This window comes from Triturus cristatus, chromosome 7 (assembly GCF_964204655.1).
Source record: "Triturus cristatus chromosome 7, aTriCri1.1, whole genome shotgun sequence".
In the NCBI taxonomy this organism is placed as follows: Eukaryota; Metazoa; Chordata; class Amphibia; order Caudata; family Salamandridae; genus Triturus; species Triturus cristatus.
Genome location: NC_140590.1, coordinates 429439526 through 429467238, shown reverse-complemented (window position 1 = coordinate 429467238; position 27713 = coordinate 429439526). Strand labels below are relative to the sequence as shown.

The 27713-nt window shown below is 47.0% G+C and overlaps 1 protein-coding gene across 3 annotated transcripts in view; it reads right to left on the bottom strand.

Annotated features, from left to right (window-relative positions):
* Positions 1-27713, bottom strand: part of LOC146809872 (myosin heavy chain, skeletal muscle-like) — an 880636-nt gene that overhangs the window by 222211 nt on the left and 630712 nt on the right. For all 3 annotated transcript variants that reach the window (XM_085616724.1, XM_085616725.1, XM_085616726.1), the window contains one exon: positions 1085-1221. In XM_085616724.1, coding sequence (XP_085472850.1) covers positions 1085-1221 — 137 coding nt within the window. The remainder of the gene's footprint in view (positions 1-1084; positions 1222-27713) is intronic.

Below are 27713 nucleotides of genomic sequence, written 5' to 3'. Positions count from 1 at the left end.
TAAAGAAATGTGTGGAATGTGGGTGGGACATAACGGAAAAGCAGGAAGCTTTTTCTATTAAAGTTATGGATGTTTGCCAAAATTAGGTTTATAAGACAAGACTTGCAGCGTGTGTAATTTGAAATTGACTTGTACTTCTCTCATAGTATGGTCGTTCTCCCAGCTGTTTTAGTCTGAGCATATGCAATAAACCTGTTTGTACTCTCAAAAAAAAAAAAAAAAAAAATAATAATAATTTGACAGCTTAGAAGTGATATATATTCGCTCCCATCACAATTTGTTCATCTGGTACCTCTTGTGTTTCTGAGTCTGATGGCTGCCCTTAAAAAGTTTACAGTGCAGAACAGTGCAGAACAGGGTCAGTGTGTCTGTAGACAATTTTAAAAATAACAGGGCCACCTTTGCATGTCTTTAGAATACTTTTTAAAAACAAACTCCTAGGTAGTGAATAAAAAGGGCATAATAAAACAAAGTGAAGGGTATCCTGAGGAGATCAATGGTCGCAGCCACACGGACCCTTCAACTCTATGGACGTTTTGTATCCTACCGGATCAGCTAGTATGTGGTGCAATAGATTGAGCCTAAACCGTGTCATTATAAATCTATCATGGGCATTCTGGAAATAAGATAAATAGGGCTCAATACCCAAACATGATTTAGTCTGGAGGTGTTCTCTAACTGACTGTTTAACCAGTTCCCTATCTTCCCTGCATGATACAACATGCTTCTGGAACCGGGCTTGCACCAAGGTCTTGTCATGCACTGACATTTTAGTGGGGTTATCAAAAAGATCTGCGCATCCTATGGCTTCTAAAGTCTCCTTTACATACTTAAGCCGTGGGATGTTCAGCCCCCAGTCGCTGTAATTTGTAAAAAGATCAATGCATTATGCTCGTAAAAATGTGACAAATAGAATTACATTATTTTTATTGCTGCCTAAAATTGAAATGCATTTACAGTTGCCAAAAACGTGTTTTAATTATGTATTGCCAAATATTGAGTCAATGAGGTCTAAGTAATGTCGTTCTTATTTTCAAAAATATAGAAATCAGTGAGACAAGTGTAATATGTTGTATATACCTACCTCTAAGGCTGTTTCAGCTTCTTCATAAGCAACTTGCAGCTCTTCCTTTTCCATTTCTAATTTTTTCTTTGATTTCTGAAGTTCATGCACGCTTTTTCCACCTTCTCCTAGTTGTTCTGTTATATCTGCGATTTCCTCTATAGGGGAAAACAAATGAAAGGTCACACAGAGGCTGCGGATAATAATAGACACAACCCCACTTTCACACCTCATAAAGCAATCAAATAAACAAAACCAATCTGAATTCTACCATTATTGTTTTTATTGATAATTTGTTACTCAATGCAACATTCATAAATTTAAGCTGTTTATAAACATACATTTATGAATGTATATCGTATCTCTCTGCAAGGAGCACATGAGTTGAATGCCAAACTAGCAATACCCTATAGTTATATGCCCTTAAGACAGTCATTATCTGTATATATTTTAAATGCATGACCCTTCAAACCCGGTTGGAGGTCAGGATTTCGGTGAAGTGTCTGTACCAGAGAGTGTATTGAGATTAGTTCAAATGATATCTTGATGTTATTTACAGGTGTTTAACATAAGGCCCATTTCTTGGGAACTCTATATGGTCTGAGGTCGTGTTAGCTAGTGCGTGATGGATGCAGCACCGTCGCATTTTGGTATCCAGTTAATTTCTTGGCTTGTGTCCGTTGGTAGTATATCCAGATGTCCTGGCCAAGGCTCTTAGACAAGAACTTCTGCCTAAAGGAAAGGCCGCCTTTCTTTTCAATCCATGTATTGTGATTTGGGTTTCATCTTTTGACACTTTTAGCTGTCTGTGTGCAAAAAGACCTGTTATATAAAGTGTACACTAACAGTGGGTTTTGGGTTCAAAGCTTGCTAATGATTCATTATCTCAGCTCTGTTCCCTGCTCCAGAATGTGCCTGTTTGTTCTGCTTATCAAGTATTTTAATCTCAGCCGGGCCAGATTATTGTCTAAGGCGTGCTGATATTTAACCTTTTGTTTAGTTACAGAACCATAGAGAACCCTCCTGTGTCCAGTGAGCACAAGAGATGGTGAGATCTAGCGAGAACAAGGGAAACATGTGATTTCAGTAGAAGAGACATATTTTCAGACACTATCATGGAAACAGGAAGACAATTTACAGTGGCCATGCCTGGATTGTACCACTTGTTATCCATATGGTTCAGATTGAGAGGACAATCCACTTTTTAGCAACCAGGTGGTGGCAGTTCTGGAACTACAAATGTTGGTAAAAAAAAAGAATCAAAGCTCCTGTGATGAAGAATGTTACCAGCCTGTATGAATCATGGTAAGGGAGAGAGTTTATACTAACTTTACACTTGTAAATTATTACCCAACCCCTGACTTCTGGGGGTGGAGACATATAGGTTAACACTTTGTAGCAAATTTATCCTTGCAGATGTTCACATGTAGGAATGTACATTTGCCATTGTAAATAGCCCCCAGTGTTTTTACTTTCTTTATAAAAGGAATATTGTTTACATTGTAAAGGCCTTAGTCTTTCATGGCCAAACTTTAACTGATGATATAATTATGTTTCTTAAAGCAAGGACCATTGAAATGGCTTTTGATACATTTGAAATCTACAGTAATTGGAGGCTATAAAGATAATCATGAAAAACAGAAACTTGACTTTTTAACACTGCTTCAGAGGTCCTTCACCTTCTTAAGAGAAGGTTGTAGAAATACTAGTCATCAGGGTCATCAGAAAAAGTCTCCCTTGCAGGGAACCATTTGGTTTATAGGAGAACCCTCACCCACCAACCTAGTTGTTGGCATGCTTCATCATAGGGTTCCCACCCAAGGGGGTGAGTGCCTCCTAATTGTGCTTTGATGCTGATTACAGCGGAGCTGGTTTTTTGTTGTGTTTTTTTGAGGTGAGTGGATACCATGTGAGTGAAAAATCTAAAACTATCTCCGGGGTACCAATTCTTTATTATGTGGTCCCTGGGGGAACATTTTTCATATCAACATGCATCTCTATCTCCATTTAAGACTACAGGAACAAAAACAAAAAGGAGGAAAAGAAGGAGAAGACAAGTTGGAAAAAGAGAAAGAAAGAAAAATCTGACATTTTGTAAACAGCAAAGATGTAGGAATAAATTAATCAGGATAATGTGAAATACCATCATACATTTAACTGATATGACATTAACGCATGAGGAAGAATGTATTCTATCATTGGGATTATCGCTCTTCCCTGAATCAGATATGGACTATACTGAGATAAGAATTGATCTTTCCAAGATCATTAGGTCAATTAAATTAAAGAAATTCTTTGAGATGCAACCACTGACAAAAGATAGACTTAGGAATATCAGTGTACGACAACAAAATCAACTGTTGGTGGTGGATTTTAAGTTGATGAAGGAGCTTCAAGAGATGAAAAATGAATTTATGGAGGTCAGAGAGTGTTGGAAATGGCCTTTTCGCAGGGCTATTCCCAAGTGTTTTTGCTTCTTCCTCCTTTTTGTCCTGACCTGTTTTTGTTGGCTTTAGGACTCATGGCACTTTACCACTGCTGATCAGTGCCAAAGTGCATATGCTCTCTGTGTAAATTGGTATTTTGATTGGTTATCCATGATTGGCATATTTGAGTTACTGGTAAGTACCAAGTACAGAGCACTGTGTGTGCCCAGGGCCTGAAAATCAAATGCTACTAGTAGGCCTGAAGCACTGATTGACTAGAAGCAAGGGTCTCTTCTTGGACAAATACCTCTGTCAGTTTGAGACCCCCATTTCTAGCAGAGAGGATGTCACAGAAGAATACATCATTGGGAAATTCTATCTGGATATATATGGAGCAGTCCCTGTGAATTTCAAACTGTTTTCCCCAGTTTTTTTATTACCTTTATTTAACTTTTGACAGTTCACAATAATCACAAGTTACATTGATATGCAGTTGCATCTTTGCATCTATCTACAATCTCTGCTCGCTTAGCACATTTAGAAAACCTTATAGCACCATTGTAGTACATAACAAATACACTGTACATGGTCATTGCCTCTTTTGTCCCCTATGGCTTTACTGCTGTCTGTTAGCGCTAAACTGCCCTTTAGTGTTGTTTCTACATATGATACCCGTGTATGCATCTCCTTGGTTATGTTCCTTGCTGCGGAGTTCGTCCCTCTTGGCTAGCCTGTGCGTCCCCCCCTCTTGTTGCCGAAGGTAATCCCGTAAAGGCTGCCATACGTCTTTTGGGCGACATGTGGGTGGTTGTAGCTCAGCATATATTTCACTTGTAGTGTCACAATAAGACATGCTCTTGAGCCATCCCTTGACTGTTGGTTTCTGCCTGGTACACCAGCGTATAACTATTTTGCGCTTCGCGAAAAGAAGTGCCACTGCTATGAATCTGTGGCTGCTTTTAGGCAGCGTGTCTGCGTACCCTAACAGTGCCAGCAGCGGGGAAGGTGGTAGCTGCAGCCCAGTCATCTTTTGTAAGGTATTGAATATAGCTTGCCAGTAGACGCTTAGTACATTACATGTCCAAGTCATGTGTATGAACGGGGCTGCTAAAAGGTTGCACTTGGGGCAGTGTGTGAATTTAGCGCCATTTATATGGGGCATCTGTTATGGTGTTACATAAGCCCGCCTAAGCATCTTAAAATGAATGAGCCATTATTACGAGCAAATCCGGATCCCCTTTTGATCCTTGCCCTCCTTTGGCTCTACAATCTTTGGCAGAAATTATTAATCCCATCATAAACAGCATCATAAATTCATCTTTAGCAACGGCAGATGTCCCTAGCGATTGGAAGCTTGCTGCGGTTAAACCGCTTCAGAAAAAGAATCTTGCCGACCCTACCACCCTTTCCAACCTACGCCCAATCTCCCTGCTTCCGGTGATGTCCAAACTGATTGAAAAATTTGTGAATAACCAACTCACAAATTTTCTGGAAACAAATGATATTTTACATCCTAATCAGTCAGGGTTTCGGTCAAAACACTCTACCGAGTCTGCCCTATTGTTTACAACTGAGACTCTCCGTTTGGCCATCGACCAGGGAAAGAAGGCGGTCCTAATTCTACTTGACCTGTCGTTAGCTTTTGATACGGTCTCACATAACATCTTAGTGGACCGTCTAGCTGCCGCGGGGGTAGATGGGACAGCTCTGACCTGGCTGAGAAACTTTCTTAGAGACAGACACCAAATTACAGTACTGGGCCAGTATCAATCTGAAGCAAAGGCCCTCAGCTCTGGAGTTCTCCAGGGTTCGAGTTTAAGTCCCATACTCTTTAATCTGTACTTGGTTCCCCTGATAGAATTGATTGCTTCCTTTCAGATCAGTACCATCTCGTATGCTGACGATACCCAGCTCATTCTAGTATTAGACAGGGATCGAGCTGGCGCCGAAGAAAATCTCAAAGAGTGCCTAGCCGCAACATTTAAATGGATGACAGATAATCATCTTAAATGTAATGCCGATAAGACGGAAATTCTTCCGGTTGGAAAAGAAAATCTGTTTTCCCCGAAAGGTTGTTGGCCTGATGGTGAGGTAACTCCTCCCAATACCATCACATCAGTCCGAAACTTAGGCATTAAATTTGACAATCAGCTGTCCTTTAAACAACAAGCTGTTGCTGTAGCTGGCACATGTTTTCACATAACCAAAACCTTGAGAAAGTTCTTTGATTTCTTGCCGTTGTCAGCCAGGAAAACTGTTGCAGTAGCCTTGATCACTTCTAGGCTGGACTACTGTAATAGTTTATACGTGGGAGCCAGCAGATCGGTACTCCACAGATTACAAATGGTCCAACATGCAGCGGCCCGCCTAGTATTAGGCTGGCCTCGCAGATCATCAGCTTCTGCAGCAATGGATGCATTACACTGGCTACCAATTGCAAAGAGAATTCTTTTTAAGGTCCTCTTGATTACCTTTAGGGCTTTTCACCATCGAGGCCCTAAATATCTAAGCCAGGGTTTTAGACGATACAATCCGGTACGTTGTCTAAGATCTGTGGGCCAGAACCTGTTGGTTATCCCTAAATTCAGGCTGACAACCAAAGGTGGCAAATCTCTTTTTGTGTTGGGTGCTAAAGCCTGGAACATGCTCCCCTTTTCCTTGCGTTCCATGTCGGATGAAACCCAATACAGGAAAGCATTAAAAACTTGGGTATACTCTATGACCGATTCAGCTTGTATAGCAATGGTTTGAGATGTAGTGTCTTGCGCGAACTGTGTCTACTCCCCCCCTTCTCGTACATCTGAGCTGGGTGAGCGCCAAGATACTCCTTGGAGTGATAGTAGCACTATAGAAGTAGACTTTACATTACATTACATCTATGATTACACGATACCTGTTTAGTTTGCTTACAACAGCCCTTCCATACCTCGTCAGTGAATGTCGGTCCACCAGGCTTCTCTAACTTTAGTATCATGCTGCGCCATCAAGGTTAGGCACACCTTGTATAACTGAAAAGTAAGGTGTTCCCCGCTACTGTCTTTAAGGACTAGTGTGAATGGTTCAAATTTGTCAGGTTCTATGGGATAGGTTGGGATAGCATCCCTGAGTGCACGCTGCATACGGGTCAGTACAAACTGTTCCTGGAATGTGGCCGATGAAAAATGAGGGTCTTCTGCCCTGGAATATACATGCCTTCCTGGGAAAAGGTCGCCAATAGTGTCTACCCCCAAGCCAGCCAGTGTCCGTCTAGTCAGAGCTTCGAGTGTCGGCGGTAGCCCTGGGTTAGCTGATATTGGTATGGCTAGCGAGTATAGTATCTCCCTTCTAGTCTTCCTAAGGAGCTTTTGCCAGGCCCAACAAGCAGTAGAGATCATTTGAATGTCACATGGGTCCCGTGGGAATCCCTTGGGCAAAAGTGCGTTCAGCAGGGTGGGGTTGGCTAGATCCCTTTCAGGCTTAGCATAGGGTATACGTGCGTCGGGGTGATACCAGTGTCGGATGTAACCGCACTGTGTCACAAGGAAATTTAACTGCATATCTGTCACTCCGAATCCACCTCTGTCAGAAGGAAGGGTGAGTGTATCCCATCCCACCCTCGTTTGCTTTCCTCCCCACACCAGTTTTAATAAATGCATACATATCTGTTTGAAAAAGGCATTAGTAAGTGGAATGGGTATATTTCAAAATAGATAAAGAAACTGGGGCAGGACCACCATTTTAATGATGGCTATCCATCCAGCCATCGACAGCGGCAGTGTGATCTAACGTTCCATTTGTGTCTGCAACTGGTCCAATGCTGGGCCATAGTATTACTTGCTCCTGGTCTTTATGCAGGTGAATTCCTAAATATTTAGTCTCAGCTTCACACCATTGTAGGGGGAATTTCCCACATGAACGGTCTTTCACGTCTGTTAATGAGAAAACTTCAGATTTGCCCCAGTTAATGTGGAGGCTAGTTAGGGCTCCAAATATCTCTATTACCCCCAATAACGGCTGACGTTTGACCTCTGCTGTATGAGTGTATAAAACTATGCTGTCAGCATAGAGGGTTACTAGTACCAGTCCATGCTTAAACTAGAGCCCTCTGTGTAAGTGATCCTTCTGGAAATAGCGCATGAGTGGGTCCATCACTATTATAAATAGTAATGGTGACAGGAGACATCCCTGCCTGGTACCTCTAGATATGAAAATGGTTCTGTTATTTTACCGTTAAATCGAATACGGGCAGTCGGCGCCATGTACAGAAGTTTAAGCAAGTCTTCAAAACCCTTTGGGACACCCATCTTGGTCAGTACAGCATGCAGGAAGGGCCACTTCATGGAGTCAAGTGCCTTCCCCTCGTTTTAAAACGCCACTTCCGAAGGGGTGGCTGGGTTTATCCTGTTGACTACTAAAAAAAAGGTCCTCATATTTAGAGCTGTGGACCTGTGGTGTGTGAAACCTGTTTGTGCAGGAGATATAATTTGTTCCATGAGCAGGGACAGTCTTGTCGCCAACATTTTGGCTAAAATCTTGTAGTCAAAATTAAGCAAAGAAAACGGCCAGTACGAGCCACACTTCATGGGGTCTTTGCCGGGCTTACGTAATAATATCACGACTGCCTCTCTGAACGAAGGGGGGAGTATGCCGTCCTCCAAAACTTCTGAGTATGGAGCTAGCAAACTTTTATAAGCTTTGTAAAAAGCACCAGAAAACTCATTGAGGCCCGGGGCCTTAGAGCCAAGAATGTCCTCAATTGCCTATTCCATCTCATCCGTTGAGAATGGTGCGCTGAGAAATTGTCTGTGTGCTTCAGGAATTTCAAACTTAACTCTAAGTTTATGCAAAAAATGCCAAAGGATTTAATTGATATTTACAATGATCTGGTGTTACAAGAAATGGAGAAGACATTTGGAAATGTCAATAATCAAGAAAGACGATTCCATGAACTAATTTCAAAATTGAAGCAGAGAACCGACTATGTGATCAGAAATTCTGATAAGGGAGGAAACACCGTCCTTTGGCCAAAGGAAATGTATTTAAGAGAAGCATACAAATACCTGAATGAAGCAACAGGTTATGTGAAAATTCCCAGTTCTGTATTCTGTAATAGCGAATACAATGAGCAACTAATGGAATGGTATAATGTGGGCTTTTTGAGTCACGAGGAATATCAGTTTATGGAGGTAGATCATCCGAGGACTCTGATATTTTACAGGATACCGAAACTCCCAAAAATTAAGAAGACCCACCTGGTCATCCAATTATCCAGGCATGGGGGTATGTTTGAAAATATATCTAAATATGTGGATCATTTTCTTAGGGATTTTGTTAGATGCTTACCCTCTTATACACAACACTCAAGTGTTTTTCCCAAAGATAATTGTTATCCCATGGGAGGAGGACTATTCGTTAATGATGACTGACGTAACAGCATTATATACCAGAATAAGGCAAAAAGATGGGTTACTAGCAGTACAAAAAATGTTAACCACAAATCCTATGAGGTTGTGGAAACACACCAAAATGTCTTTACATATGATGAGCAGCCGCGGTCGGTAGTGGGAGTAGCTGCCAGACGGTGACGTTGGGAGGGGGAGAGGCAGAGTGGGGGGTAGTAAACTATGGATTACAGAGGTTTACAGGTAAGTAAACTTATAAATTAATAAAACTAATTTCGTTGCATGCACTGTATCCCCAAATGCGATGCAGTGCACGCAACGAAATTCGTTTTATTAATTTATATGTTAACTTACCTGTAAACCTCCATAATCCATAGTTTACTACCCCCCACCCTGCCCCTCCCCCTCCCCATGTCACCACCAGGCAGCTACTCCTACTACCGACCGAGACTGATGATGAGTACATGTCTGAACAATAATTGCTTTCTGTTTAATTATTAACTTTTCAGACAAATCAGGTGAACTGCAATGGGCACCTGCTTTGCCACCAGCTATGCTAATCTGCATATGGGCTGGTAGGAGGAGCAGGTGCTCCAGACACAATGCCCAGATGAATGGTCTAAGCATGTCATTTTATAGTGCAGGTATATAAACAACCTCTTTATAATTTGGAATGGGCCAGTTGACAGTGCAAGTGCTTTTGTAGACACAATCAATGTGAATTCTTTGAATCTGTGTTTCACTAGTTCAATCAGCAAACATCAAGTTGTCTTCTTGGACCTCACAATTTATGTGAAGAACAAGAAGTTGGAAACAAAACTGTTTAGGAAACTGACAGCTGGCAATTCTTTACTGCATGCCCCAAGCTTTCACCCACAAAACCTTGTAATGAGTATCCCCTATGGGCAAAGTCTGAGAATGAGGAGAAATTGCAGCAAACAAGAAGAATCAGAAAAAGCTCTGGACCAACTCTCCAAAAGATTTCAAGAGAGAGGGGTTACTCTAAAGACTTTTTAGAAAATGCCACAAAGAAAGCTCGACTGATCAAGGGAGCATTTACTTTATAAGAACAATGATAACAAAAAGAATAAGATGAGCTCTAACTTTAGAATGATCACGACATGCAACAAGCAGGAAGGAGCAAGCTGTAAGATTCTGCAGAAAATCTGGCATCTCACAAAAAATTATCCAGTTATTGGTAAACTAGATACAGGATTCGCATTCAGAAGAGCTAGGTTTATGAGTGACTATCTAGTAAAGAGCAGCCCTGAGAATGTGAAGAAAATCACATGGTTGAGCAAAAATATGAAATTCAGGAAATGTAGTATTGTAAGGCATGCCAAAATGGAATGAACACAAAAGAGTGTGTGATACCTTTATGAAATAGGCAAAGGAGGATCAAGGGGCAATATACTTGCAAAACAGATAATGCGTTGTTAGACCTGGCATCTTTGGCGTGGTTTCCCCTGACTTTTTGCCTCTACCTCCTGTATTTTTAACGCTGTGCTGGATTTCGTTTTTGCTGGGTCAGATGCATGGGGAACTTTGCCACTGCTGATCGGTGTCAAAGTGCAAGTGCTCCCAAGGTAAATTTTTATATTGATTGCTTATCCATGATTGGTATATTTGTTTCACCTGTTAGCCCTTAGTAAAGTGCACTGAGTGTGCCAGGGCTGGTGATTCAAATGCTACTAGTGGGCCTGCAGCACTGATTGTGCCACCCACAGGAGTAGCCCTAAAATGGTGTCACAGGCCTGCCACCACAGTGCCTGGGTGCAGTTGCTAACTGCCATGCTGACCTGACCAGTGTCCACACTGGCGAGTCCTAACCCTTCCCTTTCTGTACACATTGGACACCTCTATGGAAGGCCCTAGGTACCCCCCTGGGCAGGGTGCAGTGTATGTGAAAGGTAGAGCATGTACTGGTGTAGGTGACATGCTCTGGTAGTGAATTACAGCCATTTTCGTTTTTCACTATTGAAAGGCTATCTTGCCCATAGGCTATAATAGGGAATGCTGAGTATAATGTTTACCTGCATATCTTCCCACAGGAGCAAGATGGAAAATTAAAGTTTAGTATGACTGAACTCAGAATTATAAAATATATATTTTAGTGAAGTTGTTTTTAACATTATGTGTTTGAAAATACCACTTTTAGAAAGTAGGTATTTTCTTGTCTAACCATTCAAACCTGCCTCTGCTAGGTTGTGTATTTCTTGTCTAGAGTTTGAGTGACAGGGGCTGGGGCTGGGGAATTCCAGGGGGCTGGGGAATTCCCGGAGACAGGGTGAGTCAGCACAGGGCTGAATAGAGAGATCTCCATGTAGATGGGTGGGAGGACTTGCACCTGGGACCTGAATAGGACAGTGCCTGCCCCCCACAGTGCTGGCTCCACCCCCTGTGGTGTGTCTGATGTCTCTGCCCTGCACTGTGAAAGGAGAGAAGGAATCATGTCTACAAAGTGCTCCAGGGCTGTGCTTTCCCTCCACAATGCTGGCTCCACCTCCTGTGTGGCATCTGATGTTTCTGCCCTGCACTGTGAAAGGAAAGAAGGAGTCATGTAAACAGAGTGCTCCAGAATTGGTTTGGACTGGGCAAAGACCCCTCTGCCGTCAGAGGACAGAGGATTTGGGGGTATGAATATTGGGACCCTGATCCCAAGAAATTAGATCATCCTGGAATCAAGAAGGAACCTCTGCCAAGGAGAAAGCTGGAAGACTGAAGATGGAGGACTGACCTGCTGTAAGGCTGACCTGCAGTTGCTTTGCTGCCAAGGAGAGGGGAAGGACTTTGCTGTGTGCTGTGTCCCCAGGCTTGAAGGAATCTCCAAGGGCCTGAGTAGAGCTGGCCTCCTGTTAAGAAGTCATTTACACAAAGGAGCTAAGGGGGTCTCTGAGGCAGGTCGCCCCCCACTCAATATCAAATGCACAACAAAGGACCTGCCTCTTACGTCAAACTAAAATCCTACTTTTCTAAGCACGAAGACTGATAGATGTTTTCTATTCTACTTGAGGGCTATAGGTACAGTGCGTTATCCTATAGCTAATGATACTAAAAATAGTGATGTAAACAATTCTATGGTCTCGAGCTCTACCAATACTTGTGGACTAAGTGAATTTAATGAAGGTTCCCCTAGAAACCTGTGTGGCCCCCCCTGTATGTAAAGAAGGAAGGAAAGGCAGAAAAGGAGAGAACTTGAACAATTTCACCTTCCACCCCAAAGATTATTATCTATTTCGATGCCACAGAGGAAGAGTATAGACAAAGTGGAAAAAATGATGAGGGCGGCAATACCTCACGGACGTAACCCCCACAAGGTGTAAGCGGACAGGTACTCGTCCGTTACCTCACTTTATCATCATTGGTTACTGCCGTCCCCAGTGAAAAACAACACAAAAGTGACACAACAGGTATAGCGTTTGTCTCTAGTGCCTATTGTGGGAAGAACTAATAACTTAACTGTGTGTATGTGCAACCAAAAACAATGGGTGTCGACCCTGAGACTAGGGAGAATGAGTCTGATCAGGACCCAAATATTCCCAATTTAAAACCGGGTAGCCCACACTAGCTAAAGAAACTTTGTATTCAGGCTGTGTGGCTATCCCCTTAACAAACCAACATGTTTCGTTGCCTGTATGGATTGGCGGCAACTTCTTCAGGGCTAGGGTCGACTAGCCTCTTAGCTTTGTTTATGCTGGCCAATATATGGTTTGTCAGCACCTAGGGGGAACATAAAAAATGAACATATACAGGTTCAGTACACACCACAAATATACCCCAGCAGAGTAGACATACATTCAGCCAGGCAATGGGCGTACTGCCTGTTACACTCACAGCAGGTATATTTACCGTAAGGGTGTCCCTCTTACTGCATACCTCACCCCCACTGATTTCAGTGGTCAGCGTTATCTCAGAAACTTCTGGATAGCGTAATCGCAACCTGCGGATTCGTATATCTAAAATGTGTGAAAAAAGCGGAAAGGTTTTTTGTTGTTTTTCACTGGGGACGGCAGTAACCAATGATGATAAAGTAAGGTAACGGACGAGTACCTGTCCGCTTACACCTCGTGGGGGTTACGTCCGTGAGGTATTGCCGCCCTCATCATTTTTTCCACTTTGTCTATACTCTTCCTCTGTGGCATCGAAATAGATAATAATCTTTGGGGTGGAAGGTGAAATTGTTCAAGTTCTCTCCTTTTCTGCCTTTCCTTCCTTCTTTACATACAGGGGGGGCCACACAGGTTTCTAGGGGAACCTTCATTAAATTCACTTAGTCCACAAGTATTGGTAGAGCTCGAGACCATAGAATTGTTTACATCACTATTTTTAGTATCATTAGCTATAGGATAACGCACTGTACCTATAGCCCTCAAGTAGAATAGAAAACATCTATCAGTCTCCTGTTAAGAAGTCCCAGGAACAGAAGGACTTCACCCCCAGCTTCCCCCTGAACTCTGCTGTGTGCGTTCTGCCCTTCCTAGAGTGCTTGATCCAATTGTGGGGCCTCTGGAAGTTGTACCTGCTGTTGGGAAGCTGACCAAGAGAAAAGTAGTAAAAGATCTGCAACTTTTTCACGCACCGACGGCTTAGCGAGAAAATTTCCGTTGTCGCGAAGATCGTCGCAGCGCCTGCCGCCGCTACAACGTGAACGCCGCGTTCATCTTCGGAGCGCATCGCCCTCGGAGCGGGAAGATTCCCGTCGCTGCGAGTATCATCGCAGAGCCTGCCGCCGCTGAGTGAGATCGTCGCACCGCTCGTTAGTGGGCCGCATTTCGTCGCTGCAAACATCGTCGCAGAGCTATCGAAGATCGTCGCACCGCTCGTTAGCAGCCCGTATTTCGTCGCATCGTGCCTTTGCGAGTAAATTTCTACCAGAGAAGCTACGCCTTGGAATCCATACAAGTATCGCCTCACTCCCCATACAGACTGGATCCGTCGCACACACCCACTGCGTGCAGCGGAGTGGTCGCATCGCCTCCCCAGGGTCTCCGGACTGACGCTGTTGCTTGTTTTTCGACGCCTGAGCACCGCTAGGAACTTTTATCGCATCACCTGGTATTGTTGGCTAAAATCGACGCTAATGTGGACTATTTTGTCGCTAAGCTTAAGAACTCTTTTGAAACCATATTCTTGAACTGTGTATGTTGGATTTTTGTCATTTTGTGTAGTTTATAGAAGAGTACTTCATTTATCTACACTGGTGTGGAGTCCATTTGTGGTGTTTTCACTGTGTTACTGTGAGTGTTGGTACAAATACTTTACACATTGCCTTTGATAAGCCTGTCTGCTCGTGCCAAGCTCCCAAGGGGGTGAGCAGGGGTTATCTAAAGAGTGTATCCCCCTTACCCTGACTAGAAACAAGGGTCCCTATTTGAACAGTTGTACCTACCTCTGCCAACTAGAGACCCCCAGATCTAACATTGGTGGTCAGCGGTGAGGATTAGAACTTTAATTTGTACTTGACCCACAGTAATTGGTGTACATCAATAGTTTAAGTGCAGACCACTACGCAACCACATACTGTGTTTTTGGTTCTATTTTTGAGTAACTCTTCAAGAGCATCATGTCTCAGGTGGCAACAAGTGAGAGGGCAGGATTGGAGTTTTCCATTGAGGATCTGTATTCGTACAAAGTTGAGGAGCTCAAGTAATTCTGCAAAGACCTTGGTTGCCTTGTGAAAAGCGGATCTAGAAAAGATGTGCTACAAAGAGTCTTGGTGGGAGGCCCAAGAGGAAGATGATGCAGGTGAAGAGAATGATTTTGTCTCAGGGGCTGGCAGCAACCATTTCAGTAGGGGCTTCACCCCAGAAGAGTTAGAGGAGAACCAAAGGGTGAGAGAGCATGAATTGGAAATCATGCGAATGAAGATGAAGCAATTGGAAGTAGAGAAAGAAGAGAAAAGATTGCTTTTGGCTCATGAGTTGAGCATGAGGGAACTGGACATCAGAGCCAAACAGGTGAAGACCAGTTCCAATGGTGGCAGTGCACAGCCAGTGTAAGGGGGTAAAGTATATATCCCCAAAGATTTGTTGCAGAATTATAATAGAAGTGAGGATATCTATGCCTGGTTTACCTCGTATGAGATTGCATTGAGGATGAATGGTGTGCCTGATCAGCATTGGGGGGCGGGCCTGTGGAAATATTTTGAGGCTTCTGGGAGGAGTGCTCTAGAGCCCTTAGAATTAGCAGGTGCCATGACTTACCCTAATATGAAGGAGGCCTTATGTCTCAGGTATGGACTTACTTCAGAGCAGTATAGACTGCAGTTTAGGAACTCCAAGAAGAAAGAGTCTGAGACTTGGATGGAGTGTGTGAATCTGTACTCGCATGCACTGGAAGGTTGGATAAAGGGCAGCAAAGTAACTGATTACAAGGGGTTGTTGCATTTAATTAGTTGGGAGCACTTGAGTAGTCTATGTGTTCCAGAGTTGCGCCAGCATCTTTTAAACAGCAAGCTGACGGACCCCATTGAGCTTGCTAAGGAGGCGGACTGCTGGACCAGTACCAGGGTCCACAGAGGAATTGTGGGTACCACAGCCAAAGGTGGGCAGGGTCCCCAGCAAAAGAGTGGGGGGGCAAGGGTAACCAAAAGGAGTTCTCTCAAGGGCCCCAAAACAGTTCCCAGGAAAAGAGTCCCGACCCCCCAAGCCCGAACTGACCTGGCCCCCTAGGGGCAGGCGGGGCCCCAGGGGCCCACCTACCTGCTATCACTGCAAAGAGGTGGGGCACATTGCCCCTAGTTGCCCCAAGAAACCTCCAGCACCCACTGGTGCTCCTAAACCAGGTTTAGTGAGTGTAGCTTTGGGGGAGGATTTGATTTCTAATGATGGGAAGGGACCAGCAGTTATGACCCTTGTCTCTTTAGGAGACCAAGAGATGGTCCAGGAAACCTACCTGCCCGATAACACTAAGAAATATGGGCAGTGGGCGACCATCAATGGGAGGAGGGTGGAGGGTCTGAGAGACACAGGAGCCAGCGTGACATCTGTGAGTTGTCAGTGGGTGTCTGAAGAGCAGGTCATTCCCAATGTACTTCACCCAGTAGTTGCAGTTGACAACTCAGTGCGCCTCTGTAAAGTGGCGCAGGTTCCCTTTGAGTGGAGGGGGGTCTCAGGTCTCTTGAAGGTTGTTGTGAGTCCATCCATGTCTGTAGACTGTCTGCTAGGTAATGACCTGGAGAGTTCCCCATGGAAGGAGGTGGAACACCAGGCTCACATGGAGATGTTGGGTTTGCCTGAGTGGATCTGTGTGACCACGCAGTCTATGGCAGCTAGTAGGGGTGATTCAGCAGACCTGGAGCCTGGAACAGTGGCCCAGGTACCTGCCCAGAGGAGAAGGAGCAGAGGGCGTGGGAAACCAGCCCCCACCGTTCCCACAGTCCAGGAAGGAGCAGAACCTGAGGGGGATGCCCTGGAACCTACAGGGGAACAGGTGGCCGAACTGGGGGACCTACCTGAGCTGAACCATTGGCAGCAAGAGGGTGGTCCCTCCAGGGAGGAGTTCTGCAGGGCGCAGAAGGAATGCCCTTCCCTCATTGGTATGCGGCAGCAGGCTGCGGACAAGGCAGCAGGTGGAGTGGCCAAGGATCTTCTCATTTACCGGGAGGATGGGTTGCTTTATAGTGAGCCACTGTGCTGGTGGTACCCGAGCGCTTCAGGGACTTCCTACTGGTCTGGCTCATGACGTGCCTCTCGCAGGACATCTGGGGCAAGACAAGACCTTTCAAAAGCTTGTCACCCACTTCTTCTGGCCGCAGATGAAGAAGCACGTCAGGACAGTCTATAGGACTTGCCAGACTTGTCAGGCAAGTGGGAAGAGCGGAGGGAAGTGCAAGGCACCCCTCCAACCCTTTCCTGTGGTGAGCACCCCTTTTGAGCGGGTGGGCATTGATATTGTGGGGCCACTGGACCCCAAGACAGCCTTAGGCAACAGGTTCATCCTGGTCTTGGTGGACCACGCCACCCGGTACCCGGAAGCAGTCCCTCTCAGGACAATCACAGCACCCGTGGTGGGCCATGCATTGAAGGGGATCTTTTCCTGTGTGGGGTTCCCCAGAGAGGTGTTCTCCGACCGGGGTACCAACTTCATCTCTAGGTACATGAAGTCTCTGTGGGAGTGTGGAAATTTAGCTTGCAAACTGAACATTATCTGTGCCATCTTGCCTCTCCCCAGCGCCACGCACAGCGAATGCACGGCCGCCATTTTAGGCACCCCACTCTCTCCCCGCTCATTCTCGATCGCCAGCGCTTCCCCCTGGCGCTGCGAGCATCCCCCGCGCGCCGGCCACCCCCGCTCTCTCATACAGGCCGTAAACCCTCTCCTTCTGCGCGACCCTGCTACGGAACCACATCCGACCGACATCCCATACATGGTCATGCCTCTCCTTTGATAACCCCCTTCCTCTGCGCCCCATTGTCCGAACTGGTCCCAGGCCATCACCTAGCCCTGCGGATGCAGTTTATTGCCCCTACTGTAAGGGAAGCACCCCACATCAAAGGGATTACAGTAGATCAAAGCCCCTACCCCCTGAGACCCGACCGGTCACACACACCCCCGGGAATTGGCGGAATACCCTGCTGCGTGATAGCCATCTCCTACTGCGGGTAAGGCGGGGACTTCTACTGTAGCTATGTGTGGGATCGGATCTGAGCCGGGGCTTCAGGGGATGTTCTCTCATACATCAAGGGAATCTCAAGAATGTACTATGTGTAATAAAGCAATAAACCTGTGTATAAGAGACCAGGTCTCAGAGATGCAGTTAGAGCACCTCGTGACGATACCTTGCTGTCTGATCTGATGTGTTCTGCTCCGACGGAATAAAACTTTGTTTCCTGCCTTCCAGTCTCCGGCGCCTGCCTCTTCATTGGTAAATTAACGAGTGGTATGAGAGGCGATTACCGCCGGGCAAATACTTGAAAGGTTATCGATTGAAACTGCCTCTACCATTTAACAATTGGCGTCCCAAACGTGGGGCCCATCAGCAACACGTGGATCCAGTGGGAGAGGTCCCGACGACAGAGTGAACGACTGCAACGATCGGGAGAGCTCCTGCCCAATAGACCCTCGTCTGGCAGCCGATCATCCGAACTTCACTGGTTCCGAGCAGACCTCTCTCGAGTGATCTACGGTCCTGACTGGGAACCATCAGGAGTGCCGCGGCAAATACGGAGAGTAGAGGACGATCGGGCGCTGGAGGCGGAAGACGAGAAACTGTCCACGCGGTCCGGGTAAGGTCGTGATACACGACAAATTGCGAAATAATTGATTGATTGTTTGAAGCTTTTGGAATACTAGTATTGCTCATTGATTGTTCTCTTTGATTGTTCTCTTTGAGATATTCGCTGTCTACAAACGGGGAGGAGTAGAAATACTCTCTCTCTCTCCCTTTGCAGATAGTGAAGGGTAGGTAACGCAGACTTTTGTCCCCGTTGAAACCCGTCGTGCCTATCTTTATCTCCCCACTGATTGATTGTCCGAACATTGATTGTTTTGAAGAATAGTGCTCTTTGAGATATTCTCTGTTTGCAAATAACGTAGAATAGAAATATTCTGTCTAGTCTTTGCAAATAGTGAAGGGTAGGTAATGCTGACTTTTGTCCCCGTTGAAACCCGTCATGCCTATCTTTATCTCCCCATTGATTGATTGATTGATTGTCCGAACACTAGTTGTTCGATATTGGTTCTTTGGAGGTATTCTCTGCTTACAAATAACGAGGAATAGAGATATTCTGTCTAGTCTTTGCAAGCAGTGAAAAGATAGGTAGTGCTGACTTTTGTCCCCGTTGAAACCCGTCATGCCTATCTTCTCCCCACTGATTGGTAGTTGGTTCTGCCCGGACCGCTTATTAGAGGTGAACCATCCGGCTCCACTGGAGGGCACCCCTAATAAGGACATGTTCACTAAATATGGACTAGTCGCCGTAGCTTATAGCAAGCTGTGGCATAAATATACCAAGAAGGACCCCGAGAGTCAGTGGCCACTGATGGGATCCTTCGACGACCATAAGATAGAAGTGCTAGAAATAGCTCTGCGTAGCAATAAGACGACGCCTACTATGCTTGACAGCATCGGCATGTGGCGCAAAGAAGCAACGCAACGGAAAAAGAGGGAAGAAGTAAAAGCAGAAAAGGAATTACGAAAAGCAGCTCACCTTGCCGCTAGAAAGTTAGAAGAAGAAATAAAGGAGAGAAGGGAAACTAAACTAAGACAGGAGCCCGAAACATCAGGCCAGTACGCTGTTAGGACCCCTTCTTTGCTCTACCCTGAGTTATCCTCCAAACAGCGAACGAATGATGAATTACTATTAGGTCCCCCGATCATTTACATGCCCCCTCCATACGCACCCTCCCAATCAATAGTACAACACCCACAACCCCCAAACACGAACGAAAGCAGTACAGGGGCCTCGGTCCTCACGGCCTCCGCGCCGGCCGAGCCTCCTGTACTGAACACAACGTCGGCAATAACGATGGATGACCCTGAGATGAGAAAGAAAGATTCCACCAGAATGAATCGACTAACGAAGGATGAACGAGCAGGAATCGACAAAATAGTAAAGACACTAGTAGAGCGTAAGGAAAGTGAGGAGTATATAACAGACGTATATAACTCGTATGCAGACAGCCGCAGACGACACTTTGTCGTACGACTTTGTTATCATGCCCTAAATGCATATGAGGATAGGTACCGCGATAAAGGTCCCGAAGGCTTAGCGACCCTATATAGGAAGGTAGACATTGGGGAAGAAGGAGAGGGCGATGTAACGAACCTCTTCACTCGTACACTCGAGGTCTATCGACACCTTAGAGAACACAGGCAGACCACCAAAGCAGAAACCCCCATAGCGACTAAGCCCCAAGAAGGAAGGGCTGATACCATGATGCCCATCAAAGAGGCTGCACCCTACTGGGTCCCCCCACGAGGTCAGGGAACACATGACGACATCAACCACCAAGATGCGAAGGGAAGGGTTGTATATAATTGGGTCTACCAGCCATGGGACCGACAAGATATTTTGACCTTTAGAAAAACCCTACCCGACTTGAGAAAGAACCCGACTGCCTTCTACACTGAACTGGCTACAGCCTTGGGTTCTACGATAATGACTTTAGCAGATATCGACTTGTTCTTTGGGCTATGTCTGCCGGCTGATGTGTGGAAGCAAATCCGGAAAGTTGACCACGCTGAGCCGTTCGGATATACCTGGGTACAACTCGATACCATAGATAAACAGCGAGAACCGGGACAGAAACCCCCGAAAGCCATATTAGAGCTCCCAGACAAGATTGTACTTAAGTTGAAGACTCTAATCCCGGAAAGAAAGGTAGATTGGTCAATAGTGACGGCTTGCCGCCAGAAACCCCAGGAGGATGTGTCTGAATACTTCTCCCGATTCGAGACGGTGTTTTCCGATTATAGTGGCCAGGACATGACCACTGCAACCGGACATCACCTCTTTGTCCAGAATTATGTGAAGGGTCTGTCACAAGAAGTTTCCCAGAAGCTACAGACCAGCGAGAGTAGTTGGGCAGCCTCCAAACCCGCAGCAATTCTCCAGATGGCCCAATACTACGAAAACCAGAAAAACGAGAACGATAGGGCGTCAGAGAAGAAGAAAAAGGAACTAAAGGAGAGGGTAATGATAGCACAGTTGCAAGGGGTGACCATAGGAAGGGAACCCCCGAAAGAGAATTACCAACCAACCGCCCCTAGAAAGCTACCCCCTAGAGACCATACACCTGCACCCTACAACGGACGGAGAGACTTAGATGGGAACCAATGTGCGTTCTGTAGAGGGTTCGGACACTGGAAATCCCAGTGCCCGGTCCTTCTGGAACTGAACAAAAATAGGGATCCCAGAGACACAGCATATGACCCCAGAAATAGAGGACAGGGACGAGGGCACACGAACGACGCAATCAACGTCAGGCCAGGCAGACCAAACACCTTTGATCGCCCCCGACAAAACCAGTGTCAGCAGTCCGACTACGAAAGCACCCATGACTTCGCATAGGACCGCCAGGGGCAAGGGAGGGATCCACTCGAACTCCGTGTTGACCAGCAAGGTCCTTACGTCACTGCTAAGGTCTTGGGCACAAAATCTCCATTCCTGGTAGACACTGGGGCGACACGTAGTGCGTTATCCAAACGACTGATCCCTAGGGCACCCTTGTCTGGCTCACATGTAACCTCAATAGGCTTCGATGGAACGCCCTCCACTAACCCCTTATCAGCACCAATCTCCTTTGACTTAGAAGATAACACCACTGACACGACCTTTCTGCTCTCCTCCAACACCCCCGATGCTATTATGGGACTTGATTTGCTAAAACATTTTCGAGCTACCATCAGATGCTCCCCAGACGGAGTCCGAGTCATCCTACACGATAACCCAGATCTGTCCAGACCCTGTCACACACGGCGTATGCTCTCTATAACCGATGCTGACATGTCCCTACTCGACACATTACCTTCACATCTATGGGCTAAAACCGACTCAGATGTAGGGCGCATGGTGATCGACCCGGTACACATAACCGTCCGACCGGACGCAGTGCTCCCAAAGCTTCCGCAGTATCGGATATCACCCGAAGGCGAGAAGGCATTGGTGGAAATCATCGAGTCCCTAGTCGAGGCAGGGGTGGTAGAAGAAGTAGTCAGTAATGTTTGCAACAGCCCTATCCTACCCATTGTAAAGAAGCAAGGCGAGGGAGATGAGAAAGCCTTTCGTTTCATTGTTGATTTGCGAGAGGTTAACAAAGTAGTCATACCCCAGTACCCCGTGGTCTCAGACATCACCACCATCCTCACCCTGATTCCATCCACTGCCACCACCTTTACTGTTATTGATCTCAAAAACGCATTCTTTTCCATCCCCATCCACCCAGACAGCCGCTACCTGTTCGGCTTCACTTTAAAGGCCTGTTCGTACAGATTCTGCAGGGCACCCCAAGGCTACACTGAGAGTCCCAGTATTTATAGCCAAGCCCTCAAGAGGCAGCTAGACGCAGTCCAACTACCCGACGGAGTGGTGTTGATACAGTACGTCGATGACATTCTTTTGGCGGCCGACACCACTCCACTTGCCGTAACAGCCACCATTCACCTCCTCCGCTTCCTTGCGGAGAACGGTCACAAGGTCTCCAGAAAGAAGTTGCAATTCTGCCAGCCCCAAGTAACGTATCTAGGCCACCTACTATCCAAAGACGGGAGGAAACTTACCCCTGACCAAATTCAGACCATCCTAGAAACCCCTGTTCCCAAAACTCAGAAGCAAGTGCGGTCCCTAGTAGGCCTCACCTCCTTTTGTCGACAATGGTTGCCAAACGTCAGTCTTATCGTAAAACCCCTGCTTTCCCTGCTGGCTAAAGATGTCCCCTTCCCCCTACCCTGGACACCCGAATGTCAATCCTCCTTCAAAGAATTACGAGACGCCCTCTGTTCGGCCCCAGTCCTAGGAACCCCAGACTACACTAAACCTTTCTCCCTCTACACCCACGAAAGGGAGGGATGTGCGTTGTCTGTCCTAACCCAGTCCATAGGCCCTAAACAACGCCCTTGTGCCTACTTCTCTGCCACTCTTGACCCTGTAGCCAGAGCTTTGCCCGCATGCCTTCGAGCAGTAGCCGCCGCGGCTATCTCTATCCGGCAAAGCGAGGGGATCGTACTCTCAAACCCCCTCACAGTATTGGTACCCCATGCGGTTGACACCCTCCTGAACCAAACCAAGACTCAACACCTGACTAGCGCACGACTGACCGGTTACGAACTGACTCTGCTTGCACCCCACATCACATTGAAACGATGCACCACTCTGAATCCAGCTACTCTACTACCTCTCCCTGACACTGATCCCAATGCGTCCCCTATACACGACTGTGTGACCCTCACCGACGAACAGACCAAGAGTAGGGTCGACCTCCGAGATACTGCCTTCCCGGACCCTGACGGAGAACTGTGGGTGGATGGCTCATGCATCAAGCTCCCCGATGGCACCACCTCAGCTGCCTATGCAGTCACCACAGCCCGAACAGTTGTTGAGACAGCCCGCATCACACAGCGATCCGCACAGGCGGCGGAACTAATTGCTCTCACACGAGCCTGCATCCTGGCAGCAGGGACAACCGCAAACATCTACATAGACAGTCAGTACGCCTTCGGGGTAGTTCACCACTTTGGGCTCTTATGGAAAGAGAGGGGATTCTTGACTTCTCATGGCACACCCATCCTGCATGGAGATCTAGTCTCTGCCCTGACCGAAGCGGTCCTCCTCCCCACACGGCTGGCTGTGATCAAATGCCAAGCACACAAGAAAGTGACAGACATTATAGGACAGGGAAATGCACTAGCTGACATTACTGCCCGAACCACAGCCGAGAATAGGTCCACGACCCGTATGTACGTGACCAGGTCACAAGCTGAGAAATGGAAGGATGCTAGGGAAACGATTAGGGACATCCAATTAGCCAGTACACCACACGAGTTAACTGAACGGGCACGGGTGGGATTGAAGGACGATGATGGTTGCTGGCGGACTAAAGACTCGAACAAATGGTTGTTACCAGACTCATACTTGATCCCCATGCTGACCATGGCACACTCCCCCGCACACATAGGGTCTGCCCCCATGATCGAACTCGTCTCCAAAGTCTGGCACAACGACAAGATCCCAGACTCAGCCAAACGTCTGGTCCAACAATGCCTAGTATGCCTCCAACACAACCCTGGGAAAGGAACTGCTGTACCCCGGGGAGGGTTTGGGGTCCCCAATCACCCTTTTGAAGTCCTACAAATGGACTATGTCCAGTTAGAAAGGTGCCAGGGTTTGAAGTACGTACTTGTTGTTGTATGTGCCTTCAGCAAGTGGGTGGAAGCCTATCCAACCCACGACAACACCGCTATGACTACTGCAAAGGTACTACTGAAGGAATTCTTCCCCCGATACGGCCTTTGTCGAATTTTGTGGAGCGACAACGGCCCCCACTTCGTAGCCGAAGTTATCCAACTCATCTTAAAAGGGTTGGGTGTAAAACAGAAATTCCATGCGGTCTTCCATCCCCAATCTGCAGGCCTGGTTGAGCGACACAATGCCACATTGAAGCTTAAGATAGCAAAAATAGTCGCCACCACAGGACTAAGATGGCCAGACGCTCTCCCACTAGCATTGCTATCAATGCGTTCCACCCCCACCAAGCACCACTTAACCCCCTACGAGGTCGTCTTCGGGCGGCCCATGAACCTTTGGACTGCACCAAAACCAACATCCATCCACGACGTCCCGGGCGTCCTCATGTCTGACTATTTGTATAACCTAACTAAAACGTTGTCTGTTATCCATCAGCAGGTGCTGCACGCCATTCCCGATGTTTCCAGGGGCCCCGGACACGACATCCAACCCGGTGACTTCGTCTTAGTGCGTAACTTCCAGCGCACCAAGAGTCTGGAGCCCCGGTGGACGGGCCCCCTGCAAGTCCTGATCACCACCCGAACAGCTCTTCGAGTGGAGGGGAAACACAATTGGCTGCATGCACACCACTGCAAGAAGGTATCACCGACCCTGACAACCACGGACAACATCACTGCCCAAGAAGAACTTCTGGACAAAGACCGACCATCCCTGAGCCGCTGCCCAGATACAGAGACACTCGAGTTAGTAAGATATCCTGATCCCACCGTGCCATCCAAGGAAGGGTATAACTTGCGACGAAAGGAGAGAACTTCGGCTAAGCAGACCACAGGCTAAGTGGAAATCTCAGAGCGGTAGCCTAGTCACCTCAAACGCCACCAGGAGAGAAACTAAGCGAAGTCTGTGGTTCTGCCCGCTACCGAGTCTCTTGAAGGTGATGGAAGCGCCCGACATGAAGATGATGGAAGCAACCGGACGTCCGAAGATCCACTACAAAAACCCAAAGACTGACCGAATGCACAGCTTAAAGACTATTGCACTTTTCATTACCCTTCTCTTTTGCCTTCTTCTCGTGGTCACCTTCTGGATCATGGAGGAGGGCACACCCGCTCATAAGATATTGCTGACCACCGTTCAACCTACCACCACGAAAGAACACCATCTGATCTCACTTTCACCCCAACTCCGAGAAAGGCGTAAGGAGTTCTGGAATAACTCTTTTGTGCAGTTGCTCCACCAACACAATCTTGCTGCCAACGCCACTAATTGCTGGATCTGTGGATTGCTACCACATGCCACTGGACACTCTATCCCTTTAATCCCTTCACCTTTTTCTGTCCATGGTTCCTGCCTCGCCTGGCTAATCCTCCTGCAAGAAAGCTACAAGGACAATGCCACTTCCGGCAGAACCATGTCACACATGTCGATACAAAATACCGTGGATTTGCTCACTAAAGCTAATTCAGGTTCCCCTCTTGACCCCTGTCCACTAAAGATTACTAAACTAGCACCGGGGCCGATAGCCAAACTTCTCACGCCCATTTTTAATGGGATGTTCCAAGAAGCAATCTTTCCTAACATCTGGAAGATGGCTTCCATTCTCCCCCTCCTGAAGAAGCCGAGTCTAGACGCGAAGGACCCTAACAATTTTCGTCCTATTTCCCGGCTTCCCCTCCCGGCGAAACTTGTGGAAAAAGCAATGAACACACAGCTTACAGCATTTATAAAGTCATCATCCTTGCTGGATGCATCCCAGCATGGGTTTAGGGAGGGTCACAGCACCGAATCCGCTTTGATCGCGGCAACAGATCAGATCAGGTTAGCAGTTGATCAAGGCGGCAGAGCAGCCTTGATCCTGCTGGACCTATCCGCCGCGTTCGATACGGTCCATCACGGATTGTTGATGGACCGGCTGAGGAAAGGAGGTGTTCGCCAAAAAGCATGGAAATTGCTGAACTCCTTTCTCTCAGAGCGGAGTCAAACAGTGGCATTGGGAAACTTTACTTCCCGCCCTTTCTCCCTGCCTTGTGGGGTACCACAAGGGTCCTCACTGAGCCCGACACTTTTTAATGTTTACGTTGCATCCCTTGCCCCCATCATTAGATCTTTTGGGTTTAGTGTCACGTCATACGCCGATGACACACAGATCGTCGTGTCTCTATACCCCGGAAGTGATGTGGGAATGGATGTCAATTTCCAGGCCTGCATGTGGGAGGTGGCCCGGTGGATGGCCAGCAACTGCCTCAGGCTAAACTCTACGAAAACTGAGGTAATGCTGTTTGGAAATAATCCCAGCTTTTGGACTCCTACCTGGTGGCCTCAGGAACTAGGAGCCTGTCCCAGCCAGTAAGTAAGGTAAAAAACCTCGGGATGGTGCTGGATGACAAACTCACTATGTCACTACAGATTAAGGCAGTAGCTTCTAAAACAGGCTTTATCCTAAGAATGTTGAGAAAGATCCTGTTTTTTCTTCCTCCTGAAAGTCGACAAACGGTGGTCACCGCTCTTGTGTCCTCCAGACTCGACTATTGCAACAGCCTTTATCTGAATATTCAGGAGAATCTGATGCATAGACTGCAATTATTACAAAACGCGGTGGCCAGATTACTTACGGGTATTCCAAAGTTCTCCCCGATTTCCAAGGCTATCCATGATTTGCATTGGTTGCCTATTCACAAGAGAGTTCAATTTAAATCCTTGTGTTTGGTGTTCAAAGCCTTGAAGGGTGAAGGCGCAGGTTACCTGACTAAGCATCTTACCAGGTATGTCCCTGCCCGGCACCTTCGTTCGGCAGAGGCCGGACTCGTCTCCATTCCTACCATAAAAAAAGTCCGTTGGGGAGGACGCAGGTTCTCCTATGGGGCTGCCAAGCTCTGGAACAAACTTCTTCCCCATTTGAGACTTATGGAGAATCTTCTCCAGTTTAGGAAAGCTCTAAAAACTTGGTTGTTTTAATAACTACGCCAGCTTAAAAATTCAGGATTTGTGGACAGCGCCAGGACACCTACTTGGTAATCGCGCGCTTTACAAAACACCATAACATAACATAACACTTCTACCATGGGTTCTGGCTGAACAAAACTGGAAGAACTTCTGCCCTCTTCTGCCCTCTGAGATCGAACACTTCCTTTCACATGGACATCCCTGCCAAAGAACGAGTTGAAATGCAAGTGTTCAACAACCCAGCCAGACCCACCTTCTCTTACCTCCGGAAACGGACGGCCGCCACCCTAACAGTGGCCCTGTCCGTCATCAACATCACTGGATTTGTGTGCCTCGAAGGCCTGGAGGCACAGCTGGTGGGCCACCGCTCCTGCCTCATCACCCGAACATTGGACTCAGTTGACCCACCCTCCTTTGTTGCCTCCCCGAATATGTACTTCGTCTGTGGTACTAAGGCCTACACCTGGCTTCCGAAAGGTTGGGGAGGCACCTGCTACATCGCCTTTGTCCTTCCTCCGACATATGTGGCTCCAGCAAACCATCACCGACAGAAGCGGGCCAAAGACATTGTGCAAGCCGACTCCGCCGGAGCACAGTTCATGGACGCAGTGAAAGGCCTTGTTCCACTCTGGGGTCCAATGGCAAACAGCCGTGCCATCCGCCACTTAACCCAGGCAGTCGAAACGGCGATGAACATTACAGCTGGCGCCCTCGCCAACAACACCGCTGAGCTTCAGGCCGTCCGCCTGGTGGCTCTTCAGAACCGCCTTGTTCTAGATGTGGTTCTGGCTGATCGTGGAGGAGCATGCCGCATCATAGGGTCCAGCTGTTGTACCTACGTACCGGATAACTCACCCTCAGTCTACAAAGCAATTGAACACCTCCACAGACTGTCCGCAGAGGTCCATCAAGAGCAAGGAGAATGGTCACTGGGGAGTTGGTTTTGGGACACTATTAAAAGTTGGGGATGGAGGCTGTTTTCATTTATCCTCAT